This window comes from Mirounga leonina, unplaced genomic scaffold (genome assembly GCF_011800145.1).
Source record: "Mirounga leonina isolate KUSES-001 unplaced genomic scaffold, KU_Mleo_1.0 Mir_128, whole genome shotgun sequence".
In the NCBI taxonomy this organism is placed as follows: domain Eukaryota; kingdom Metazoa; phylum Chordata; class Mammalia; order Carnivora; family Phocidae; genus Mirounga; species Mirounga leonina.
In genome coordinates this window covers 3,571,070-3,597,276 of record NW_023270320.1, presented here as the reverse complement: position 1 = coordinate 3,597,276, position 26,207 = coordinate 3,571,070, and the positions used below count along the sequence as shown (strand labels likewise).

General features: G+C 40.9%; 1 protein-coding gene across 1 annotated transcript in view; it reads right to left on the bottom strand.

Moving 5' to 3' along the window:
* Positions 1 to 25,324, bottom strand: part of ZMAT4 (zinc finger matrin-type 4) — a 212,330-nt gene extending 187,006 nt beyond the window's left edge. The window contains exon 1 of the mRNA XM_035003980.1: positions 25,223 to 25,324. Within this exon, the coding sequence (XP_034859871.1) occupies positions 25,223 to 25,324 (102 nt within the window). The remainder of the gene's footprint in view (positions 1 to 25,222) is intronic.
* Positions 25,325 to 26,207: the final 883 nt, after the last annotated feature.

Sequence of the window (26,207 nt, the reverse complement as noted above, 5' to 3'; positions counted from 1 at the left end):
AAAAACTAAAGGAATTTGCAAACACAAAACCAGTCCTACAGGAAATCTTGAAAGGGGTCCTCTAAGCAAAGAGAGACCCTAAAAGCAACATAGACCAGAAAGGAACACAGACAATATACAGTAACAGTCACCTTACATATAATACACTGGCACTAAATTCCTATCTTTCAATAGTTACCCTGAATGTAAATGGGCTCAAAGCCCCAATCAAAAGACACAGGCTATCAGATTGGATTAAAAAACAAGACCCATCGAGGGTGCCTGGGTGGCTCAGTTGGTTGAGTGACTGCCTTCAGCTCAGGTCATGATCCTGGAGTCCCGGATTCGAGTCCCGCATCGGGCTCCCTGCTCAGCGGGGGGGTCTGCTTCTCCCTCTGACCCTCTTCCCTCTTGTGCTATCTCTCATTCTCTCTCTCAAATAAATAAATAAAATCTTTAAAAAAAAAAAAAACAAGACCCATCGATATGCTGTCTGCAAGAGACTCATTTTAGAACCAAAAACACCCCCAGATTGAAAGTGAGGGGGTGGAAAACCATTTACCATGCTAATGGGCACCAAAAGAAAGCTGGGGTGGCAATCCTTATATCAGAAAAATTAGATTTTAAACCAAAGACTATAATAAGAGATGAGGAAGGACACTATATCCTACTTAAAGGGTTTATCCAACAAGAAGATCTAACAATTGTAAATATCTATGCCCCTAACATGGGAGCAGCCAATTATATAAGGCAATTAATAATAAAAGCAAAGAAACACATCAACAGCAATAAATAATAGTGGGGGACTTTAACACCCCCCACTGAAATGGACAGATCGTCTAAGCAAAAGATCAACAAGGAAATAAAGACTTTAAATGACACACTGGAACAAATGGACTTCACAGACATATTCAGAACATTCCACCCCAAAGCAACGGATACACATTCTTCTCTAGTGCCCATGGAACATTCTCCAGAAACGATCACATCCTAGGTCATAAATCAGGTCTCAACCGGTACCAAAAGATTGGGATCATTCCCTGCCTATTTTCAGACCACAATGCTTTGAAACTAGAACTCAATCACAAGAGGAAAGTTGGAAAGAACTCAAATACATGGAGGCTAAAGAGCATCCTACTGAAGAATGAATGGGTCAACCAGGAAATAAAAGAAGAATTTTAAAAAATTCATGGAAACCAAAGATAATGAAAACACAACTATTCAAAATCTTTGGGATGCAGCAAAGGCAGTCCTAAGAGGAAAGTATATAGCAATACAAGCCTTTCTCAAGAAACAAGAAAGGTCTCAAATACACAACCTAACCCTACACCTAAAGGAGCTTGAGAGAGAATAGCAAATAAAGCCTAAACCCAGCAGGAGAAGAGAAATAATAAAGATCAGAGCAGAAATCAATGAAATAGAAACCAAAAGAACAGTAGAACAGATCAACGAAACTAGGAGCTGGTTCTTTGAAAGAATTAACAAGATTGATAAACCCCTGGCCAGACTTATCAAAAAGAAAAGAGAAATGGCCCAAATCAACAAAATCATGAATGAAAGAGGAGAGAACACAACCAACACCAAAGAAATACAAACAATTATAAGAACATATTATGAGCAACTCTATGCCAGCAAATTAGATAACCTGGAAGAAATGGATGCATTCCTAGAGATGTATCAACTACCAAAACTGAACCAGGAAGAAATAGAAAACCTGAACAGACCTACAACCACTAAGGAAATTGAAGCAGGCATCAAAAATCTCCCAACAAACAAAAGCCCAGGGCCAGATGGCTTCCCAGGGGAATTCTACCAAACATTTCAAGACTTAATACCTATTCTTCTGAAACTGTTCCAAAAAATAGAAATGGAAGGAAAACTTCCAAACTCATTTTATGAGGCCACCATTACCTTGATCCCAAAACCAGACAAAGACCCCATCAAAAAGGAGAACTACAGACCAATATCCCTGATGAACATGGATACAAAAATTCTCACCAAAATACTAGCCAATAGAATCCAACAGTACATTAAAAGGATTATTCACCACGACCAAGTGGGATGTATCCCTGGGCTGCAAGGCTGGTTCAACATCTGCAAATCAATCAACATGATACAATACATTAATAAAAGAAAGAACAAGAATCATATGATCCTCTCAATAGATGCAGAAAAAGCATTTGACAAAGTACAGCATCCTTTCTTGATCAAAACTCTTCAGAGTATAGGCATAGAGGGTACATACCTCAATATCATAAAAGCCATCTATGAAAAACCTACAGCAAATATCATTCTCAATGGGGAAAAACTGAGAGCATTCCCCCTAAGGTCAGGAACATGGCAGGGATGTCCACTATCACCACTGCTATTCAACATAGTATTGGAAGTCCTAGCCACAGCAATCAGACAACAAAAAGAAATAAAAGGCATCCAAATCGGCAAAGAAGAAATCAAACTCTCACTCTTTGCAGATGAGATGATACTTTATGTGGAAAACCCAAAAGACTCCACCCCAAAACTGCTAGAACTCATACAGGAATTCAGTAAAGTGGCAGGATAGAAAATCAATGCACAGAAGTCAGTGGCATTCCTATACACCAACAACAAGACAGAAGAAAGAGAAATTAAGTAGTCGATCCCATTTACAATTGCACCCAAAACCATAAGATACCTAGGAATAAATCTAACCAAAGAGACAAAGGATCTGCACTCAGAAAACTATAAAATACTCACGAAAGAAATTGAGGAAGACACAAAGAAATGGAAAAACGTTCCATGCTCATGGATTGGAAGAACAAATATTGTGAAGATGTCAATGCTACCTAGAGCAATCTACACATTCAAAGCAATCCCCATCAAAATACCATCCACTTTTTTCAAAGAAATGGAACAAATAATCCTAAAATTTGTATGGAACCAGAAAAGACCCCGCATAGCCAGAGGAATGTTGAAAAAGAAAAGCAAAGCTGGCGGCATCATAATTCTGGACTTCCAGCTCTATTACAAAGCTGTCATCATCAAGACAGTATGGTACTGGCACAAAAACAGACACATAGATCAATGGAACAGAATAGAGAGCCCAGAAATGGACCCTCAACTCTATGGTCAACTAATCTGTCACAAAGCAGGAAAGAATGTCCAATGGAACAAAGACAGTCTCTTCAACAAATGGTGCTGGGAAAATTGGAGAGCCACATGCAGAAGAATGAAACTGGACCATTTCCTTACACCACACACAAAAATAGACTCCAAATGGTTGAAAGACCTCAATGTGAGACAGGAGTCCATCAAAATCCTAAAGGAGAACACAGGCAGCAACCTCTTCAACCTCAGCCGCAGCAACTTCTTCCTAGAAACATCGCCAAAGGCAAGGGAAGCAAGGGCAAAAATGAACTATTGGGACTTCATCAAGATAAAAAGCTTTTGCAAAGCAAAGGAAACAGTCAACAAAACCAAAAGACAACCGACAGAGTGGGAGATGATATTTGCAAATGACATCTCAGATAAAGGGCTAGTATCCAAAATCTATAAAGAACTTATCAAACTCAACAACCAAAGAACAAAGAATCCAATCAAGAAATGGGCAGAAGACATGGAGAGACATTTTTCCAAAGAAGATATCCAAATGGCCAACAGATACATGAAAAAGTGCTCAATATCGCTCGGCATCAGGGAAATCCAAATCAAAACCTCAATGAGATACCACCTCACACCAGTCAGAATGGCTAAAATTAACAAGTCAGGAAAGGACAGATGTTAGCAGGGATGTGGAGAAAGGGGAACCCTCCTACACTGTTGGTGGGAATGCAAGCTGGTGCAGCCATTCTGGAAAACAGTATGGAGGTTCTTCAAAAAGTTGAAAATAGAGCTACCATATGATCCAGCAATTGCACTACTGGGTATTTACCCCAAAGATACAAAAGTAGGGATCCGAAGGGGTACGTGCACCCCGATGTTTATAGCAGCAATGTCCACAATAGCCAAACTGTGGAAAGAGCCAAGATGTCCATCGACAGATGAATGGATAAAGAGGTGGTATATATATACAATGGAATATTATGCAGCCATCAAAAGGAATGAGATCTTGCCATTTGCAGTGACGTGGATGGAACTGGAGGGTATTATGTTGAGCGAAGTAAGTCAAACAGAGAAAGAGGTGTATCATATGACCTCACTGATATGAGGAATTCTTGATCACAGGAAACATACTGAGGGTTGCTGGAGTGGGGGGTGGGGTGGGAGGGAGGGGGTGACGGGGTAATAGACACTGGGGAGGGTATGTGCTCTGGTAAGCGCTGTGAATTGTGCAAGACTGTTGAATCTCAGATCTGTACCTCTGAAACAAATAATGCAATATATGTAAAAAAAAAAAAAAAAAAAAGAACAAGAACAAGAAGAAAAAGGTAGCAGGAGGGGAAGAATGAAGGGGGGAAATCGGAGGGGTAGACGAACCATGAGAGACGATGGACTCTGAAAAACAAACTGAGGGTTCTAGAGGGGAAGGGGTGGGAGGATGGGTTAGCCTGGTGATGGGTATTGAGGAGGGCACATTCTGCATGGAGCACTGGGTGTTATGCACAAACAATGAATCATGGAACACTACATCTAAAACTAATGATGTAATGTATGGGGATTAACATAAGAAGAAAAAAAATTAAAAAATAATAATAATAATTTCCCTAGGAATTAGTTATCTGTGTGGGCTGATTTAGGCGAGGTTAAAAGGCAATTTTTATTTTTAGCTTTAGAGAAATTATTCAAACTGAAATATAGATATCACTAAATAAAATCCATTGACCTATTCACATCAGTCCATAACCTGGCAGAGTACTAGGATACTGCAACTTAGCTTTCTCAGGAGGTTGTGATACATTAAGGAGGGAATTACCCTCAATGAGACATAGGTTGTCTGCACCATAGTCTGAAGAGACTCCATTGGCATTTGGAGGCATTGGGATCTGCCCTGATCAGACACCAAGTGCTTCACAAATGTTTTTGCTCAACACACTACAGAGTACCACAGGTCTACACTATGGATACTAACTCAAACCTGGAACAGAGGAAATGCATACCCACTATGTTGCATTTCATGAACTATTTTAGCAACCAGATGATCCCAAGCACTATCTATAAGAGAAGTCAATAGTTAGGCTTCTTTAGGCTTTTTGAGTTTACTTGGGCTTTTTGCTCGCTGTGGACCAGCTAAGGGATAGGAGAAAGACAACTAAGGAAGAAGCCACAGGCCCTTCAGCAGAGTTTGCTGTTTGGACCAGGAAGGCACATGGTGATGGGGTTCAGACACATACTGTTCCCCTGCCCTTCTAACCCCTTTTCCTTATGGACACAAGTGTTCCCACCCCAGGCATGTCCCAGCCTTGTAGCTTCAGCCTCAGCCCCCTCCTCCTTGGGGCTCTGTCTCAGCTGGGTTGCAGATGGCCAGCAGTTAGTGATAACATAAGTGTGGTGCTATTGTGTGACAAGGTTATGTTAGTGAGGGACAAGATCCTACTTGTGGAGAGATTGGGGGCCAGTGGCAAATGGAACCTCCTCCTCCTGACAGCAGAGAAGGCCGTAGAAGCTCAGAAGAGGAAGAGTAACAAATGCAGAAACACTTGGTCTCAGCTTAGAAACCCAAGGCAAAGCCATCAGAAGCCCCCTCTGGGCCTCTGCTTTCTAATCTGCTCACTAAGCTCTCATCAGCAATTCTATTTTATGGTCCTGTCATAATGGTCTTCCCAGACCCTTGTCCAATCACACATCTCCTCCAGACTTGGCCTGAAAACCCTAACCTTGGGCCTATATTTATGGCCACGCATCCCGTCATACCACCTGACCTGGGGGCAGACCTCCATGAGCAGTCATGGCTAATGGCTTGAATATATCTAAGAGTGCATTCCTGCAAAAAGGTCCTTCTGCACCTAACTCCTAAGTACACAGATGGAAACGCCACTGCATCTGCCCCATCAGGCATTCAAAGGCACGAATTGAAAGCTGCAAGGTATCCTCATGAAATACCATGATCACCAGACCATGAGACTGCTTTTTAGTGCAATTTCTAGCTAACATAGTTAACTCTAGAATTTACAGTTACAGAAATTCAATTCAGAGTCTCGGCTTTCCCTAGGCTGAGGGGAGAATTTAGTGTCACACCTGCTTCCTCCCTGGGGGCTTCCTTTTTGCTTTGACTGGCTGCACTGATACATCAATTGGGAAACCGTTCTCATCAGTGGAGTATTGATTTAAAAGTCTCAGGCTCTGGGACTCAGGGCATAAACCTTCTCCCCAGAGTTATTTTATATGACCCATTGCATTAATGTTGCATATAAGAATTTCCCCATACTTTATAATAAACATTTTCCATTCTGCAAATTGCAAACCAATGGCATTCTTGAGCATCCAGTGCGATGTTTGATATTCCATTCACTATCACCACAAGTATCTTAGGCTTTATCCAAGATGCTGCCTACACAAGTTTTTGTCCCTTCCTATCATGAAATGAACCTGAAAAGCAAAAGAAGTACTTAAAAATACGGCTGTGACTTTGAATTTTCCACATTTTCTTTTTCTTTGCCCCCACCACCTCTTTTTTTTTTTTTTTTTTTCCATTCAGTCTTAAATAGCAACTGGGACATATGAGGAGATGGGGAGGTTTATTCTGTGATCCCCCATGGATCAGAACAACCTCACTCTCTCCCCCTCTGGCTGGCTGTGGGGTGGGATTGACTATATGGAAACTGGAAATCTCACACCATGTTTAACCTGCCTTAAAAGTCAGTCTGAGCAAGTGTGCATCTTTAGGGGAGCTCCAGGAGGGAGTTGTGGGACCTCACCACTGCTGTCCTGCCCAAAAGTTACGCCAGACTCAATCCTCGCCAGCCCCCCTTCCCTTCAGAGAAATGGTCCCTGCACGAGTTACTCTGATTGGCACTGAAAACAAAAACAAGAAATTGATATTCCATCTCAGGATGTCTCTTTTTGTACCCTGTAGCACAGGAGGAAGAAAGGAAGTCAAAGAATGAGTGCTTAAGTCAGCAATTCACAAAGCAATTCACAGAGTTGTCCGCTAACCACAAGCCTTGAATTTCACCCAGCCCTTTATCATTGTCTCTGTGGTATTTAAAAAACAAAGCAAAACAAACTTTCAAAACTGCAGACCTACAGTTCTGCCTTCAGTGCACTAATTAGCATGGTATCTCCTTCCCTCCTGGGCCCCACCCCACGCAGCTGCTACAGAGATCCCAAGGTGAAGGGGCCTGGATTTGCAAGCCTGAAGCATTTTTCACAGCATTTCAGCCAAAAATCACCTTGTTTTCTCCCTTCCTTTTGGGTGTCTGGAAAGCTGCGTGAAGTTCTAGGCCAAATGGCCACTCGCAGTGTTTGCAGAATTAGCTTCAGTGCAAAACTTTCTGGCCCCGCGCCCTGTCTCCTCAGGAGGTGCCATTCCTGGGACCTCTACTTGCATGGTGGGGGATAGGGGTGGGGGGGCAGATACCTGGGCCCCCAGGAGGGCTCATGCTTCTCCCACTGCGCTCCAGCAGACCCAAGCTGCATGCCATTCCCACACAGCCTGCCTTGAGAGTTTTTGCGCCACCGCTGGCCTGAGTCTCCTTTCCCAGTCTCACTGCTGAAACCTTCCTCACTCTTCAGAGCCCTGCTCATCCCTCCTCCGAGCATCCAGCCTGATGATGCCCCACACCCTGCAGCCTGCCCCACCAAAACACAGCGCCAGCTGCTGTCCAGGCATCAGGGAGGCTGGGCACGCTGATGTGTCTAACAATTGTGCACACACGCATCCTGGCCCACCAGGGGACCCAAGCTGTGACAGAGACAGCACCACTCATTCCGTATTCTTGAGCCCTAGGCCCAGGGCCTGGCACATTCTGAGGGGACAGTACATGCTTGCTGAATTGAAGGGGACATTGCTGGTTCAACTGCAGGGCCACCTGTCCCTTCTCAGACTGAGAAAAAAAGGGAGTGTGACAGGACCAGGCAAGGTAATACTGAGGAAATTTCCTAAATAGCAGGGCCCAGGTATTGCAGCTGGGCAAATCACATAACTTCTTTGAACCGCAAATTCCCTCAAAGGGCAAGTGCAAAATCATACCTACCTTGTGAGTCATTGAGAGAATGAGATGAGATGATGCCTATGAAGACTGGTCCAGGGCTGGTCCTCGGTCAGTGAAACTGTGCCATAAATAAGGTCTGGGGCGGGGAGCATTCCAGGCAGGGAGTCAGCGGGCCGGTCAGACACTCCTCACCTGCAACAAGCTCCACCATGAGACTGGTTTGTTGCTAAATACACTAGAACAGGCACTTTGGACGTAGAGCAAGACCCCTAAGTCTGGGCTAAAGCCCTCCATGGGTGAGCTAGGCGGGAAACAGGCGAGGGTCTCAAGCGTGCTAGCAGGTCCTGGGAGAGGCAGTGTCCCAGCCCAAGCCTTTCACACTCTAGGACCTCAACTGTCACCCGGCTTCAGAGCAGGGCTGTAAGAGGACACAGAATACACCAAATAGCCTCTGCTACAGCCTGAGGGATCAGCTCCTTGCTCATCCCCTGCCTCCTCTCGGTCTGGGCAAGCCTTCAAAGAACTTTAAATCCAAGCATGAACCAGGGCAGCTGTGCCCAGAGACCTGATCTGCAAGTTAATGTCCCCCCACACACACTACTCAGGAAGAACTTTCTCGTTCTTTAAATCTTTAAATCTCCTCCCCTTGCAAATATTTATGAAATCCCACAGTGGGATATGTTCTTGCCAACCTGCGTGGCTGTGTTCCAAGGTCCTAACACCAGGCTGTTGATGTATGACAAGCCGCAGTGGGCAGGACATCTTATTTTTCAAACCCCACTTGCAAGTCAGATGAAAAAAGACATTCTGAAAGGCAGCAAAGAACACTTAGAAACCAATAAACATCTCTACCCCCTGACTGATTCTGCCTTGAAGAGCTGCCTCGAGTTTCCATATGCTGCATAAATCTACCCTATTTTACAGCCACGGAGGCCCCTGCTGATGCTCCTCATAGTCCCAATCACCTCCAACTTCGGTGGGCTCTGACACAGGAAATCTCCATTGATAAAGTAGATAATGCGCACTTGCTTTCCCAGAACAACACTGGGTGGAGATGAATCTTCTCTCATCTTTACTGCTGTGGTGGCTATTTCTCAACTTTACTTCCCAGGACTTCATCCTGGGTCAGCACAATGTTTCACCAGCGAACAAAACAGTGGCTAAAGTTATAGGCCATTCACCTTCCTCCACCCCAGTCCCCTTCTCCACTCTAGGCTTCGGAACACTTCCTACCATTCAGGGGCTTTGTTTGTTTTTTTTCCCCAGATCAAAGTCTCCTCAGTTGACTATAAATAGGACATGTTCCCAGCTCCTTCTCCCTTAGCATCTACTCTAGCTTCTCTCTTGTGTCTGCCTGTCTGTATCCATCTCTCAGATAGATAGATAATACATGATGGAGAGAGAGAATCAAAAACGCTGCTTCTCTAATACATGGACAGAGACCAATGTATAGGACATCCCTAATATATATGGACAGAGAGAAAAAGAGTCAAATAAGAAGGGAAACAGTTTTTTTCTTTTTTTTTTTAAAGATTTTATTTATTTATTTGAGAGAGAGAGAGAGAATGAGAGACAGAGAGCATGAGAGGAAGGAGGGTCAGAGGGAGAAGCAGACTCCCTGCCAAGCAGGTAGCCCGATGCGGGACTCGATCCCGGGACTCCAGGATCATGACCTGAGCCGAAGGCAGTCACTTAACCAACTTAGCCACCCAGGTACCCAACAGTTTTTTTCTTTATTTCAAATGTACATATTTGTCCCTTTCTCCTGAGAGCTCCCAGGGCTCTCCTAAGTGGTTTTCCATTTGAATACACAAAAGAAAGGGAGCTAGTCACAAATTTTTCAGTATAAAAAAAAACTTTAAAACATCACCAACATACCTAGAAAATTAATAAGTCAATCATTAAATCAATCAATCTAGTGATCATTTTAATAATATAAATCATTGCCTGACCAGCTTTGGAAATCATTGGCATAAAAGCCATTTAAAAATACTAAGCCCCCAAAGGAGTAATCAAATAGTGAACTCCAATATGCAGTGATGGTTTAAGCCAATGTTTCTCAACTGTAAGTAAAAGAAGAAATTCTCAAGGATTTGATGACTCCTATCTGAGAAACAATAACTTATTAATCTAAAGTCTTATAAAAAATGTCTTTTAATTGTTATCACAGGAAAGAGGAATGTTTCATCTTTATAGCTGGTCAAATATATTTATTAAAAATTATCATTAAAGGGGTGTCTGAGTGGCTCAGTTGTTAAGCATCTGCCTTCAGCTCAGGTCATGATCCCAGTGTCCTGGGATCGAGCCCTGCATTGGGCTCCCTGCTCGGTGGGGAGCCTGTTTCTCTCTCTCCCACTCCCCCTGCTTGTGTTCCTGTTCTTGCTATTTCTCTCTCTGTCAAATAAATAAATAAAATCTTTTAAAAAATCATCATTAAAAAGTTTTAAAATCTAAGGGTGCCTGGGAGGCTCAGTCAGTTAAGAGTCGGACTTCTGATTACAGCTCAGGTCATGATCTCAGGGTCGTGAGATCAAACTCCATGTCGGGCTCTGTGCTGGGTGTGGAGCCTGCTTAAGATTCTCTCTCTCCCTCTCCCTCTGCACACCCCCCACTCTATAAAAGCAAAAACAAACAAAAATAAAGTCTAAAAGAATATGCAGAATCTCAAGATTACATCCATGTGCCCAGTTTGAGAAACCCCACTCCAAATGTCTTATTTACAGACAGTTCTCAGAGCTACAAGCTCCTAAAATTCTAGGGAACCGAACACTGAGCATCACTGTAAATTGTTTTGTTTCCTCTTCTTTTTTCTCTTTTCTTTTCTTTCCTTTTTTCTTTCTTTTTAACTCAGGCATTAGAAATGACTATTTCCTGAAGACATGGATAAGTACTTCCTTATGATTACACACAGGACAAATGTCCCAGTTAAAAAAAAGCAAGATTTCCTGAAGTGTGACCTTGAGCAGCCTTAATTTTTAGAGATGTGCTGCCATAATCAGGACTTTGTTCTGTATGTGAAGCAATCACATTTCCCCTTTTTAATTATTAAATACATTATAATACATATCTAGTCTACAGACAAGACTCAGGCAGTTCTTTTTATTTTCACATTTCATTAAATAGAGAAGAATAAGTCAAATTGCATTTTCTTTGTAGCCAAGTCATCGTAAATCTCTGTGATGAATAACACATACCTATGCTCCTCTCAGGTTGCTTACCCCTTTCTCATTTGTATGGCTGTCATTTCTGCTCCTGCCTTAACTCCCTACCCAAAATAAGTGCAATATCTTTGTCTTTTTCATCTAGGGATCACCATAGAGGAGGCAAATGCAATCTATTATGGTACATTTACAGAGTATAGATGTTCAAAAAATATGTTGGGAGAATAAATGCAGACAAACATCAGGGGTGTTCATCATCACACTCTTAACTCAGAAGAAAATGTTCAGAAATAGTTGCAAGTCCCCCACCTCTCAGAATCCTGTACTACTTGGCTAACCCATTAACCAGTGTGCCCTTCTGTACACCATTGTCACAAAAACAAGCTGCAGAGACTTGCAGTTTCCCACATGAGCATTCCCAGAGGGGAGGATGAGACCCTTTTGAATTCCAGAGTCAGCCCTACAAGGCTGAGCACACTGAACACAGTGAACAAGTTTTGCAGCAGGTGGTCCATATCTTTCAAAGATTCAGGGGATAGCCCTGGACATTATGACCCAGCACCTCTCTTTATTTTTTATTAAAAAGGGAATGTGTATCTCTGCTGCATTAATATTTTAGCTATAAGATGGCTTTTCTGAGCAAACACGCTTTGGTTTTTAAGATGTTAGTGTAGTATACATTACTTTGTATTCCTGTAATCAGAAAACATTTCATGAAAAATTCTAAATGCCATAAAGACCCAGTGACATCAGATTAACTTTGTTTTCTCCTCAACTGAATCAGAATATTGATTAGTGCATAAATATCACCACCAGTGTCTTATCTCAGGCATGCCAAGCCATTCCAAAGACGTTTGCGTTCTTCAAGTACTAGAGCCAAGAGATCTCCTGCTTCTTTCAGTGGCCTCAACTTATTCAGCATCAGACTTTTAATTATTTCTTTCAAATGTGGTCCTTGCTTCTCACTATCCACAGTGCCAAAGCAAACTGACTTGATTAATTCCTTGTCCAGTGACACAATCAGATTAAAACAGCTTTTAAACCAGGAAAACCTCATTATCATAGAGCTTATTATTATATGCATTGGATAAGGTACAGGTCAAATCATGTCTCTGGATCATCATAATTATATAGCTTGAAAAGCAGAAACAAGGCAGTAATAGCCAAAGGGTAGGGGTTAGTCATGTCACTAGCAAAATAAAGAGGACCCACTATGACACTTTCTTTTCTTTCTAGAAAATAAAACTTTTTTTCCCTTTAGATCAAAGGAGACTATTATGGGATCACGTGAAACAGTAAAAATTTCAATAAAGAATGTTATAGCACTTTACCAAAAAAATGTGGTAATGAAAAGGCAGCTTAAGGGTGAAATTGGGAAAAAAAGATAGCATATTTTGGCTTTTTATTACAGGATATTTAAGAGACAGCTTGGCAATAAATGTTAACATCTTTCTAATGGTTGGGAATGCAGTTTTATAAAGCTGGAAACTCACCTTGACTTATTGACACAGCAGAGTTTTAAGTTACATTGCTCATTCCCAGAGGAAATGCACCACACTGCAAAAAATGTGCTTAGCCTCACTCGATAAACGGAGGTAGGTGTGAGCTACTGTTACACCGCTGCATTAGGCATTTTGACCCAGGAGAGGCAGATGGGAGGGGCAAGCAAACCAGTAAAGAGGGAGGAAAAGAGGCAACAATGTAAAAAATAAAGCAAAATGAAAACAAAACAAAAAGCAAAAAAAAAAAAACACACCTGGCATTCATTATGCCCCACTAGGTTGAGATACAGTGAAGAAAAAAAAAAGAAATTAAAATCATGGCCCTTGTCTTCAACACAATTACAGTTTAGTTGAAGAGCAATGATTAAATCTTAGCAAAAGAATGGAACAGAATACATATATTATTAAACACTAAATTACACAACAATTATATGCGTACTCATGTGTTATATGTTACATTTTTCTGAAATTTTAATGTAGAAATTGGCTTAAAATGGAGTAAGTGCATAGATATCCCTGCTTCGACATGACCCGATACTATAAAGATACCAATTCTCTTCAAGTTAATTCTTAAATCCGATGGAATTCCAATACAAATTTCAACCAAATTTGTGAATTTGTTCAAGCATTTATATGAACAACAAAATTACACACTGCATAAATAGCTAAGTCAACTCTGCAATAGAAAAGGAAAGAGATATGACTGGTCACTCTCAGATACTATAACATAATTCCAAGGGATGGTAATTAAGTACAGCATGGACTGGCCCAGATGAAGACAAATAGGACCACAGAACAATATAGAAAGGTCTGATTTGGGGTCAAGTACCTGAAGAAAATTAACATACGGTAAAAGTGACACCACAAATTATGGGAAAGAAGGGGATGTAGATGGTGGTAGGAAACTGGTGAACTACACACAGGAAAATCAAAGTGGATTCCTACCTTATACAATATATAAATGCAGGCTCCAAATAGAGTTAAAGACATGAATATAAAAAATAGAAGTGTCAAATTAATAGAAGCTAGTATATTTAATGTTTTTGTGATCTATCAATGGGAAGAACTTCTTAAAGTGTAAAGGCAAAAAGTTTGTTAAATTTATCACATAAAAATTGGCAAGCTTAACAAACAAAATTAATAAAGGGGATCATGAAAACTTTTAATAAGATGACCAAACAGAAGATATCTGCAATGCCTAAATCCAATAAGGAATATATGAGAAAATCAAAAAGAAAAATACTAAAATAGCAAGAGAAAAATTGACACAAGATATAAACAGAAATCACCAAAAAAAAAAAAAAAAAAGAAAACAAAAGGACTAATAAGTATACACAAAGTTGTTCAGACTTCATAATAATTAGAGAAAGGCAATTTAAAATAATAAGATATCAAATATCAAGCAGATCAGAAAAAAGTGAGAAAGCTGAACAAAGCCAATTACTGACAGAGATGTAGATATGGGATCCCTTATGTAGCACCTCGCTACTAAGCAAGGCTTAGACAAATAAGTAATAAGATGAGTTCTGCGCACTAGTTCCACTCTTGCCTGTACATCCAGGTCACATAAATTCCCACACAGGTTCTTTAGGAAACTTGTTTAAGGATGTTTGTCACAATGTTGCTTGGGTGAGCACTGTGAGCGGGGGCACTAGAAGCAACCTAAGTATCCAACCCTGAAGGAATGGGAACTCAAAATACGATACACGGAATGTTGCACAGCAGTCAGGAGCAAGACATTCGACATCTTGTAGGAACATGAATGGTTCCTAGAAACACGCTACTGACTGAAATAACACGATAAGGATGAGATTCACATCACGACGCCATTTGTATACATTAAAAATACATGCCTACACTGTGCATAATGACTTCCTTCCAAAGAGCACACTATAGAAAGGGAGAAAAAGAGTAAATTTACAGTGGATTAACCTGACAAAGACCACCTTGAGCTAGAAGATCAAGGTGAACATTAACAGTGATAAGTCATGTTGATAATACTACCCTCAACATGATGGAATGAGAATGGTGCTTTACCGCTGAGATCTTCCTCACCAAGAACGTAGAACCCCAGACTGATCACGAGAAAAACATCAAAAAATCTCCACTGAGGGTCTTTCAACTAAATACCTGGCCAGTAGGCCTCAGAATTACCAAGGCCATCAAAAACAAGGAAAGTCTGAGAACCTGTCAGTCTATGGGAGCCTAAGGAGACGTGATTTCTAAATTTAATGTGCAATCCTGGATGGGATCCTGGAACAGAAAAGGGACATTTGGTTAAAAACTAGGGAAATCTAAATAAAGTACAGACCTCACACTTTATAATGTATGTTATATAATAATAATAATAACATATCAATATTGGTTCATGAGCTGTGAGAAATGTGCCATAGTAATGCAAGATGTTAATAATACGGGAAACTGGGTCAGGGTATACAGAAATACTCCATACTGTGTTTGTAATTTTTCTGTAAATCTAAAGCTAATCTGAAATAAAAGTAAAAATAAATAAATAAATAAATAAATAAATAAAATCTGAAATAAAAGTATGCATGCCCACAAAGCAATACATATTCTGATATATATACAAATAAAGAACATGTCAAACCTAATAAAATAGTTACCTGTGGCGACAGGTATGAGGAGTGGGGATAAAACGAAAGATGACTGAATCTTCTCATGTAACAGAAGAAAGCGCTAAAATCTGAAAGGGTTAGGTGACTTCATTAAGATTGTACTTACAACACAGGCCTTCTGACCTTGGACTACACCCGAAGCTCTTTTTATAACTCAGCCCTGCTTTGCCTGCTCTGAGGATAAGCTAAGAATGAATTTACTCCTTGGATAGAAAACAGAGTTTAGCAGGTGAGCCAAAAGGGAGCAAGAACCTTTCCATGAAGTGGAAAAAGATGAAGACATTGCTCTGGGACTTTAAAGCAAATGACAGCATCCTGAAGGGCTCCTAGGTTAAACATGGGGGCTGGCTTTAGGGCCATAGAACCGTGGGGAATTAGATAAGAGGCATTGTTCAGGCAGAACCTGGAAGCTTAGTTTCCAGAAGATAGACTTATTTGCAGTAAGTCAATAGATACAAAGAATTAATGAAAACATGAAATGAGTAGGATTTCTTGGATTAGAAGGCAGGGCAACATTCCAGGTCAGAGGCAAAGTTTGTGACTGCAAGGCCAGAACAGGTCCTCTAGAAGCCCAGAGGAGGAAGAATGGTAGCAGATAGAAAAGAGTTTTGTTCTATTTTTCCTATTTTCTTAGTAAAATCTAAAAACTTTCAAACTGCCTGTACGTTTTTCAAGGTGAAGGAAGGACTGTTTCTATATTTGAAACAGTAGAGAGTGGACATAAGAGCCTTTTTAGCAGCTAGCATAGTGGTGGCATCCCAGAGACCAAGGACCCCTGAAAGATGGAGCAAGGAGACAGGAGTAGTAGGCACAGGAGGAAGCAATTTGGAGGTGGCATGGGCACTTCCCAATGAGGTACATTTATGTCTTTATATCATCCTCAGAGAAAGGGATGGAATTTGAAGTTAGAAAAATACTACTCGGGCGCCTGGGTGGCTCAGATGGTTAAGCGTCTGCCTTCGGCTCAGGTCATGATCCCAGCGTCCTGGGATCGAGTCCCACATTGAGCTCCCTGCTCCTTGGGAGCCTGCTTCTCCCTCTGCCTCTCTGTCTCTCATGAATAAATAAATAAAATCTTTAAAAAAAAAAAAGAAAAATACTACTCAAAATTAAGTCATCTTAGAAAAAGCCTGAAGAAACTAATTAAATTCTCAAATCACAGAGAAGGAGGAACCATGCTGTCCTCAACACCTTTTCCCACTAACAGAAGAAATGTAGACAAAGACACATGGCTTAAATCAATACCCAAGCCCACTTACTTAGGTCATTAGCCTTTAAGAATCTTCTGTCTGCTAATATCTTAAAAAAAAAAAAAAAAAGAAATCAACAAGCCCAGATGGCTTAGTGATGAAGAGGTCAGGAATGCATATGTTTTCAAGTAAATGCTGGGAGTTTGGAAAGCTGGAAGAAAAACTGTCACTGTCAATAACCAACCAGCACAGGCTGGGATCTGAAAATCAACAGATCCGTGCCTCACTCAATGAGTGTTCACAGGAAGAAAGTCTTTTTTTTCTACTAGTTATTTCAGTGCTACCAAGGAGTTATCAGTCAATTCAGTAGATACTTCTTTTTGAATTATATTTATATAAGGAGATCTATGCCATGATTAAAACAAATAAAAAATGGAGGGTCTAGCATGCCGCCATTTGCAGCAAATATTTCAAAGGAAAAATTAAGTTGCATCTATATGCATAGAATATTTCAAAGAAAATTGGCACACTGTTTTCATCTGAGAAGAATAACTGGGGAGCTGAGGGATAGGTGGGAGACTTTTCACATACGCACTCTTTCATGCTTCTTGAATTTTGAATCACATGAATTTACTGCCACTTCAAAAAAGGAATAAAATGCTAAAATAAAAAGATTAAATATTTATATATTTATACCCCACTACTTTTATCAAAGACTGTAACAGATCAAGTTACATCTACATCTAATGCAAAAGGATAAAATAAATAATTGAGGGATACGTATTTAAAATAAAACAGGGAAAATAAAATAATAGTATCCAGAGGTAAAGTGAGTACAGTAAAATCCTACATTGTCTAGTTGCTGGACATGCTATGAATTTGGTGGCGAAAGCAAAGCAGGAAACAAGATTAAAGAGTCGACTGCCAATAATAAGCTAGCCTCTCAGCAGAGGAACGACCTTTCTTACAAGGCAAAGCACATGGAAATTTCTTTCAAACATCCCTCTTTAGAAGACACCGAGATACCACGTATGTGCCCTCAGCCTCCGCACACAATTGGACCCCACAGACGTTGCTCCCAGACCACCAGAGTGTGGAAAGGGCAGACCATTCAATGCCTGAGGGCCACAGAGTTCAGGGCCTGGGGGACCAGTTGTCTAAGCCCAAAAAGGTGGAGCGGAAGGGAAATCCTACATGTCAGACAGGCCACTCACTACACAGGCCCCAAATTGCAACAGGAAAAGCTCTGTGCTTGACCAATTACGTCAGAGGAATTGGAGAGAAAATCCTAATTTGATAGCATATAATTCCCTTGTCTTTTAGACAAACAACACGTTTGCTTCAGTTTCCTACAGAGCACTGTAATGAATAGGCATCATCTTCATGGCAGCCCCCAGACACTTGATTTCCAGAATTGTTTATGTTTCTTTGCCAAGCCCACTCCCTTTGGGATGCACGGGCTTTCCTCTCTTTCCCTTTCTTCTCCACCTCCACTTCATCACCAAAATACCCAAAGAAAGTCACCATGTGCCCTGTAGTGCCACACATATATAGTACACAGAGACGATGCTATGTGCTCACCACACTGGTTCCATTTTCCTCCTGGGCACATACCTAAGCCCATTTCCCAGCCTCTCATACAGTCAGAAGAAGACACAGTTGAGTTCTGGCTCATAGAATGTGTGTGGACATGATGCCTCTTCCAGGCCTGGCCCCCCAAAATGTCCTGCACAAATCACCTACATTGCCCATCAGTCCCCCAGGTGCCAGCTGGGTTTTGATCATCAGGGCAGTGTCAGGAGCAAAGATGGTGGAGCCTCTATCAGCTTGAGTCTTAAATGATTGTGAGGTACAAAATCCCCCTCTGGAAACCCACAATGGGCTATAATGTGAGTAATAAATAATTTTTACTTCTTTGTTTATTAAAAGAGTTAGCCTACCTTGTCCAACATAGAAATGGAGGTTCTCACATAATAAAAAACTTAAATGTTTGACATTGACTTAGCTTAGATGGATGGTAAGTAGGGGAAAAACAGCAGTTCCAGGTTATACAGTGGCAAAACACTGGCAAAACTGTTGACTACGATACCATGGAATGTAGACCACCTGCCCATTGAGCTTACTGTTGTAGGGGAACTAGATGGTTCTATGCTAGGAGATGGTTATAATTCTAAAAGAACCAGAAGAGGATGGAAAAACAGAACACTTGATATATGTTGTCTGTTACTAATTGTAACTATAATGTGTAACTGGCACATAAGCACATAGAAGTAAAAAAAGAAGAGTTATTCTGGAAATTTGGGACCTAGTTAGAAAAGTCATTTGTTAATTGCTTCCAGTAACCAAAAATGAAAGATGTCGTAGCAGAAGACATTATATGTTGAAGACCCAGTGAGACTTCCCAGTTGCATATTGTGACTCATGACTTTGGCAAAAATTGGATTAAGGATGTCATCTTTCCGCCTACTTTTAGATAACCTGAAGATGGCCACCATTAAACTGAAAACCAGAAAGAGGCACAGAGATGAGGAAGCAATAAAATAAAACAAGCAGCCTTGAAATTGTGTCTAGGAAAGAACTGTATGGTGACAACACATGAAGCTTTCTATATTACTGAGAGAATTGTATTACTAAAGCAATTATTATTTTGAATTAGAAAGTCTTTGAATATTCTGTATGCCTTAAATCAGTCTCAGGAAGGAAATGGGCTATGAATGTTGGCAGTCCACAAGGAAAGTGTAGGACCCAAGATCCATTTCAGATGTGGCAAGGATGATGGAAAGGGAAGAACTGTGAAGGACAGAACCAGGGCTCATTAAGAAAAATGAACAAGAAAGTCCCTCTCAGAGGAAGACTGGAATCTATTTGGGGAACTTCCCCGCTCTCTGAAAAGAGGAACTTTCTAATGGCTGCCCTGCAGGATGCCAACTTTGCTATGGGCCAGTGATTACTCTCTGTCTTCTTTTCCTCCTTTTTCTGAATAAGAAACATTACCATTGTCATCACCACTCTAAAGGAGGAGGTGGAGAGGTAACATTTCTGTTTTGCTCACAAGCTGTGGGACCAAGAGGAATCATATCCACATCTCATGGAGAGATGCACTCCCTTCCTGGAGACCCTGAAATTTGAGCTGAGTAAAGAAACTGGGTAGGGCTTGAGGGTGTTTCCATGGAGAAGGAACATGAACTCTATGTGTTAAAAGAAAAATGGAATGGATTTTTGGTGAACAGAGGGGAAGACTGTGGCAGAGACGATCCTATGTGTTTGTTGAACCCATTTCATTTCCTTGCGCAAATAAATTATTTTTCCCAACCTCTCCTGCAGCTAGGAGGGACCATGTGATTGAGTTCTAGCCAGTGGAATGCAAGCTGGTTCCTAAAATTCCCTAAGTGATGTCATATGCTCTCAGCAAATGAGAACTCATGCTGCAGAGCATACTCTACCTACCCTTAACCAATGAGCATTAAGCATACACCATTTGACAGCGGCTCTTAGCCAATGTGTGTTGCCCAGAGTATTCAGCCTACTGTTGTTTTTTTCACTGTAGCCTCTTAACCATTCATTTGGTGTTCCAGTGAACTATTTTGACTAGTGATAATTGATAAAAGATAAAATGACTGGACTTGCTGGTATAAAACAACAGAGAAATATAATAATAGTTAGAAATTTTACAGAATCTCAAGAGTCTTCAATGAAATGGTCCCAAGAAACAGAGGTAAAGACTAGTAGGCAATGGGGAATAGGTTGAAGTCCTCTGACATTATAGAGGGTAACAAGAATAGCTTTAGCCTTGGCAAATGAGCCAATAATTGTATTAACAGCATCTGGGAGAAATTAAGCATGTCATGACTATAAGAGATTTGGAGAGACTGAAACAGTGATTCTCAATGTACAGTGCAAAGAAGCATCTCCACAGGAACCTTGCTATAAAGATCTTTTATTGTCCTCACCCAGTTAGCATTTGCATCTTTAGGAACGTATCACCTGCAATGCCCAGGATGGCTGTTGACCCAGTGAGCCCTGACAGAACTCAAGTGCAGTTAATATAGTACCTGATAGGAATGATGGGCTGCAGAAACATAACATGATATTAACCAACAGCTCTCAAACATGGGAAAGAAGCTGTCCAGACTGCATATATACTCAGACAATTAGAAAAAAGAAAAGGGAAAAGCAAAGTTGAGAAGGTATGAGAGATGGAGGGAGAAAAGTCCTTAAAGGCAATGGTAGTATAGAAAATTACGCTGCTTTAATCAGCACATATGAGGAACCTCAGATTTCACCTTGTTGTGTCTAACCACAAAGCACTTACATCCCATCTACTACCCGACTTACAGAGACCAGAAGATTGTCCTTTGCCTAGTCCCCTGCATTAAACAGAAGCTAGGGAAGGCCAAAGTTCTATTGGAAGACAATCAAAACAAGAGAAACAGGAAAAATCCATTTCAGCATGCCTCTGTAAGTCCTATGTGTGTGCTGTGTGTCTGACTACAGAACAATCCTGGATTCTGCCACTCCTGGGTGGCTTAATGGGGGTTCATTTATCAGGACTGACATTACTTCAAGATTCAGAAATGTTTGAAGGGTTTTTCATCAGTTTAGAGAATTGTCTTTCCTATATAACTACAAAACCATCACCTACACCTTAAGGCCAGATCCTGAGTACAGATTGACTCCCAAGGTATAACAATACCTCCTCTGGTGTACCCATCGATGCTTCCATTCAACTTGACCCATTGTTTCCCTCCTCCAGTGTCCAACCTCAGCCTCTTCGTCAACCTACAGCCTACAAGAACAACAACCATGGGCCAAACTCTAGGGTGGGTGCTATAGAAATAATTGAAGAAATTCAATGCATGACTCTTGCCTACCCTCAGGAAGCTTACAGTCCTGTTTGTAGGTGCCAGGACACCTGAGCCACTGATTTTGCAAGGAACAATTAATTACATACATGGCACAGCAACACAAGAGATATCAGCATTCACAGGAAGGGGCAAGCCGCAGGGACTGGCACATTTATGCCCAACTTCATTGGGTTTGCCTAACAAGAGCTCTCTCTTTCCTTCTAGATCGCTCATCCATATTTTTCCTTTAGCTTTACTCAAAAAAAAAAAAAAATTCTCTGTCCTTTTGGTTTCATTTCTCATGGCCTTCCCTATACAAATCCTCTTTTTCCTGCAATGCCAGGAAACCACTCCTTCACTTGTGTAAGCAACCCTTTCCTTTTGCAGAAAATGATTCTTTAGCCACTTAAAACTACAACAAACTACTCAAGTGGCCTCACTGGGAATCTATTTCTAACCTCTATAATATCCAGGCATGTTGAAAGGTACATGTGAAAGCTTTCTCTTCCCCTCTGTGTCTGTGCCTACTTGTTCTATTGACTCAGTGAACAGAGACAACATCTAATTATATTTTCCACCAAAACATTAACATGTTATTAATGCTTAGCAAGTAAGAAAAATAATGTCTTTATATTTCCCATTTTTTCCACTTCAGGATTTCATATGCAAAAAGAGATTTTAAAAATATAGCATGGAAGAGTTTGGTCCATTAGACATATATTAGGTTTTTCTGTCCTCCTATACAAAGGTTCGGCCTTTTAAATGGAGCATGCAGCTATTAAGCATTAACCCATCTGTTCTGTTTCTCTCTTTTATTTCAAAGGACTGGCACACAAGTCTCATAGCAAAAGTCATATGAAGGCTGTTCTTTTCCCACCAATACACCTTGATCACTACCAATGGACTGTCACTCAGAAATGCTCAATTATACTGTTAAGTTCCCCAATGCTTAAGAGCCACATAAGAGTACAACATCCCCTTTCCTTTACATTCTGACCCCACACTACCCCTAACATACTACTGTGCACCTCCCTTCCCTAACACAAATCCTCCCTCCTGCCAACCCAGCTTCTGCAGTGCTCCTTGGAGATACCAAGACTTCTCATTCCAGCAACTCTTAACTTAACCCATCCATCAAGGTCTAGTTAGTTCATGACATACCCAACAAATCTTTTTTGACCACAGTAGCTCTTGGTGGTGACTCACTCTTTAGAATTTGGCATATGAAAAGATCTAAAAATTTAACAACATGACATGGCAGATATCAGAAAGTCAAATGGACAGAAGAATTAACACTGTTTATATCGCATCAGATCAGCAGCTCCTTAGGAGCAGGCAGCAGAACTCTACAGATCACGTTCTCAGTATCACACACGTATTTATACCACACTGAACTACCCATGGCTTTTCTCCCAACGAAGTTTATGAGCTTCTTGGGGGCAGAGACTATTTCTAACACAGTTTCAGAATCCCCTGCAATAACTAACACTAATAGTGCTGGACATGCAGAAAGTACACAGCAGATTCTTTTTGATTCGCCCCATAGGGAAGCTGGGAATAATTTCTAGTTGAATAAAATCAAGTTAAAGCAATACATCAGTGATAGAACATTGAGACTCAGTGTGACAACATTTTCAATGAATTGAGGGGATTTCAGACCCATAGAGACCCACTCTTCATGCAATTTCAGCAGAGAGAGTGTATGGGGAAGGAGGGGGCAAATGAATTGGATCAGATTATCAGTTCTCAAATGGCCTTCAAAATCATCTGATGGAAGCCATACTCTTAGAGATGAAGAAGTGACTGGGGAAGCCTCCTGACTGAAGCTAGAAGACCAGAGTTCTCATGAGGCATGAGCCCCATTCACATCCCTAGCTGCTTTGCAGAAAGAGTACACATGCTGTTTGTCTCTGAAAGAAGTGCCCCACCTCTGCCTGGAAGCAGGGAGTGAAACATCATTCAGAGTCCCTATCCATAGTTAACAGCAATGCATTTAATGTTGTTTTGATGATGTGTAACACTGTTAATTGCAGATCTATTGTAATTGCTTTCTTTTCTCTATCTCATTTATGCTACATGCAACAAATAGTAACACATCATCTATAATTAAACTGTGCCCAGCAAGGATACAGAGTGGTAACAGGAAAACTTGAGTTCAAATAACTAAACCATTAATTGAGCAGCTAAGATCTTTTTCTTTAAAAATTTTTTTTTCAATTTTCTGACATTACTTTTCTAGCTCAGGTAACAATAAAGCAGTGCTGGACTGTGCTACCAGGATATTTTTGTAAACAGATGCTAAGTGTGCATCTGGGATGTGCAGGCACTGTTCCAGGAATTACAGAAGATCAAATGAATAAAACTCTGTTTCTGTCCTAGAGAATCTAGTAAGATGATTAAAAATGAACATAAAAAATCTAATAAAGGGAGAACATAAAGGGCTAAGAGGAAGCTATGGAATGTAGGAGCAGGAACAAATTCCCTGATTTTTCTTAACTGGGGAAATCATATTAATAAAACTGTGTATGTTTACAAAGCAATATACACAGAAATTAGAAAGTTCTTAACTTCAAAAGATGGATATCTTCCATTTGAGGAAATTCTTTCAAGTTCACATTTACTTCTAACACTTGATTGCCTACTTACAAAAGAATATGCTAACTTTTTTTACAGGTTCTGATTCTTAAAAGTTGTCTCCGAAGAGCAAGTTTTATTTGCCCTCATCAGAATATTGCTGCAATGGAGTTAATAATGAAAAGCAATATAATCACGTATGTTATAGCACACTTTACAGCTTCCAAAGCATTTTCACAAATACTATTTCAATAGGTCTCATTTGGTCCCCCACAAAATCCTGAGAAGTACACAGGGTCAGTTTATTGTGTTTCTGGGCGAGTACATGTGCATGTTAATATTGTTTTCTTCATTGTGCACAGAGGAACTGGAGGCTCAGAGGAGTCTGGTGAGTGACAGTGACAACTGGCATTTGTCAGACTTGTCAGACAAAAAGAAAATCGCTGGCTAAGCCCTCCAATCTAAAATTAATCACAAGTTATTACACTTGAAAACTCATGTTCCCACTGGTATATGTTCTCTCAAAAAGCAAATATGCCCTGGGCAGCACTCAGCGTCCAGGGGCTTCCCAGCTTCCCTCTGTCTCCAGGGGAAGCACCTTGTTCCCTCCCCAGACATTGGCCAACCTCTCTTCTCTTATTCTCTGTTCTCAACAGAAGATGGAAAGGCAGCTATTTATTTGTTTGTCCATCCTAAAGAGCCAAAGCCACTGAATTAGGTCCTTTAAGAGTATTTGGATTTTAAAACTGTTATAACTTTACAGGGGAAGTCTTCATGCTGACAAACACATTTAGGGCAGTGGCCATCGTGTGAAAGGAATTTGGTGCTGATTCACTGATGCTGCCATTTCTCTGGACGGTGATTAACAAAAGGCCTCTGAGCTTACCTTCAGGGTCATAGAAGGAAAGGGAGGCTGGCACTAATGCCTCAGGCCCTGTATCCCTGAAAGGAACTTCAGGGATGAGCAATGACAGATTTAACAAGTAGAGAAAGCCCACTGAGTCTCTAGGGGCTAAGGTACCCCCCCCCCCCAAAGAAAAGAATCTGGGAAGCAGCCAGAGCCTAAGACTGACGTCCCTAAGCCTCAGTCCCAACCCTACACATGCACATTTGCCCCAGCCTGATCTCAGACTGTAAATATAAAGGCTCAAGCCCTGTGGCTCTTAAAACCTGCCCCAAGACCAAAAGGAGCTGTCCTCAAGTCCTACAACCACAGTCCACTTTCCTCTTTCTTCCACTGAAAACACCGAAGGGGAAAAGCTGTCCTTACCTCGTAATGAGCCACACGCTGAGATTCGGATATCAGCTGTGCACTGCACACCTTGCAGTAACTGTCTGTAAATAAATCCTGATCGATATCGGAGGACTTCATCAGGCTAAAGGAGAATCAACAGAAAAGAAAAATGAGTCCACTGCTTTGATGTTTATGCAGGACATTAATTGTGTGAAAAAGCCAGGAGCACAGTAACAGACCCCAGGATGGTAGCAGTGGGGGAGACCTCCCTACACCTTAGGTGATACCATGTCAGTTAACCACAGTAAGTGTAGAGTGTAGAGTTTATAATATTCTCATAAGTGCCCAGTAGAATTGCTGGTACCCTACGAAACAGAAATGCACCTTTAGTTTTCTCTTTCTGACAAATCAAACTTATTATCTAATGCACTGCCAAGGATTTATGTGAGAGGATATTTTCATATGTGATTTATATTAACAAAATATTGTACGTGCTCAATATATGCAACATAAAGAGACTGTATGTCTAGCATCCACATGCTAGAATATGAAGTGCCTCCCAAATCCAAATGCAAATCAAATTCTTCTTTAAGAGAACATTTAATGAAATAGGAAAAACCATTAACAAAAGGGTTTACAAATCAGTACATACAGTATTATACTAAATTTGTTTTAAAATATGTATAGGTGCAAAGAAAAGTATCCCAGGAAGCTTTTTTTTTAAGATTTTATTTATTTATTTGACAGAGAGAGAGAGAGCACAAGTAGGCAGAGCAGCAGGCAGAGGGAGAGGGAGAGGGAAAAGCAGGCTCCCTGCCAAGCAGAGAGCCCAATGTGGGGCTCGATCCCAGGGCCCTGGGATCATGAGCCGAGCAGAAAGCAGCCATTCAACCAACTGAGCCACCCAGGAGCCCCAATGCCAGGAAGTTTTAGCAAGGTGTTAATAGCAGTTATCTTTCAGAGATTATAGGTAATCGTTTATGTAATTTTGTTTATTTTTTAATTTTCTACAATGAACACA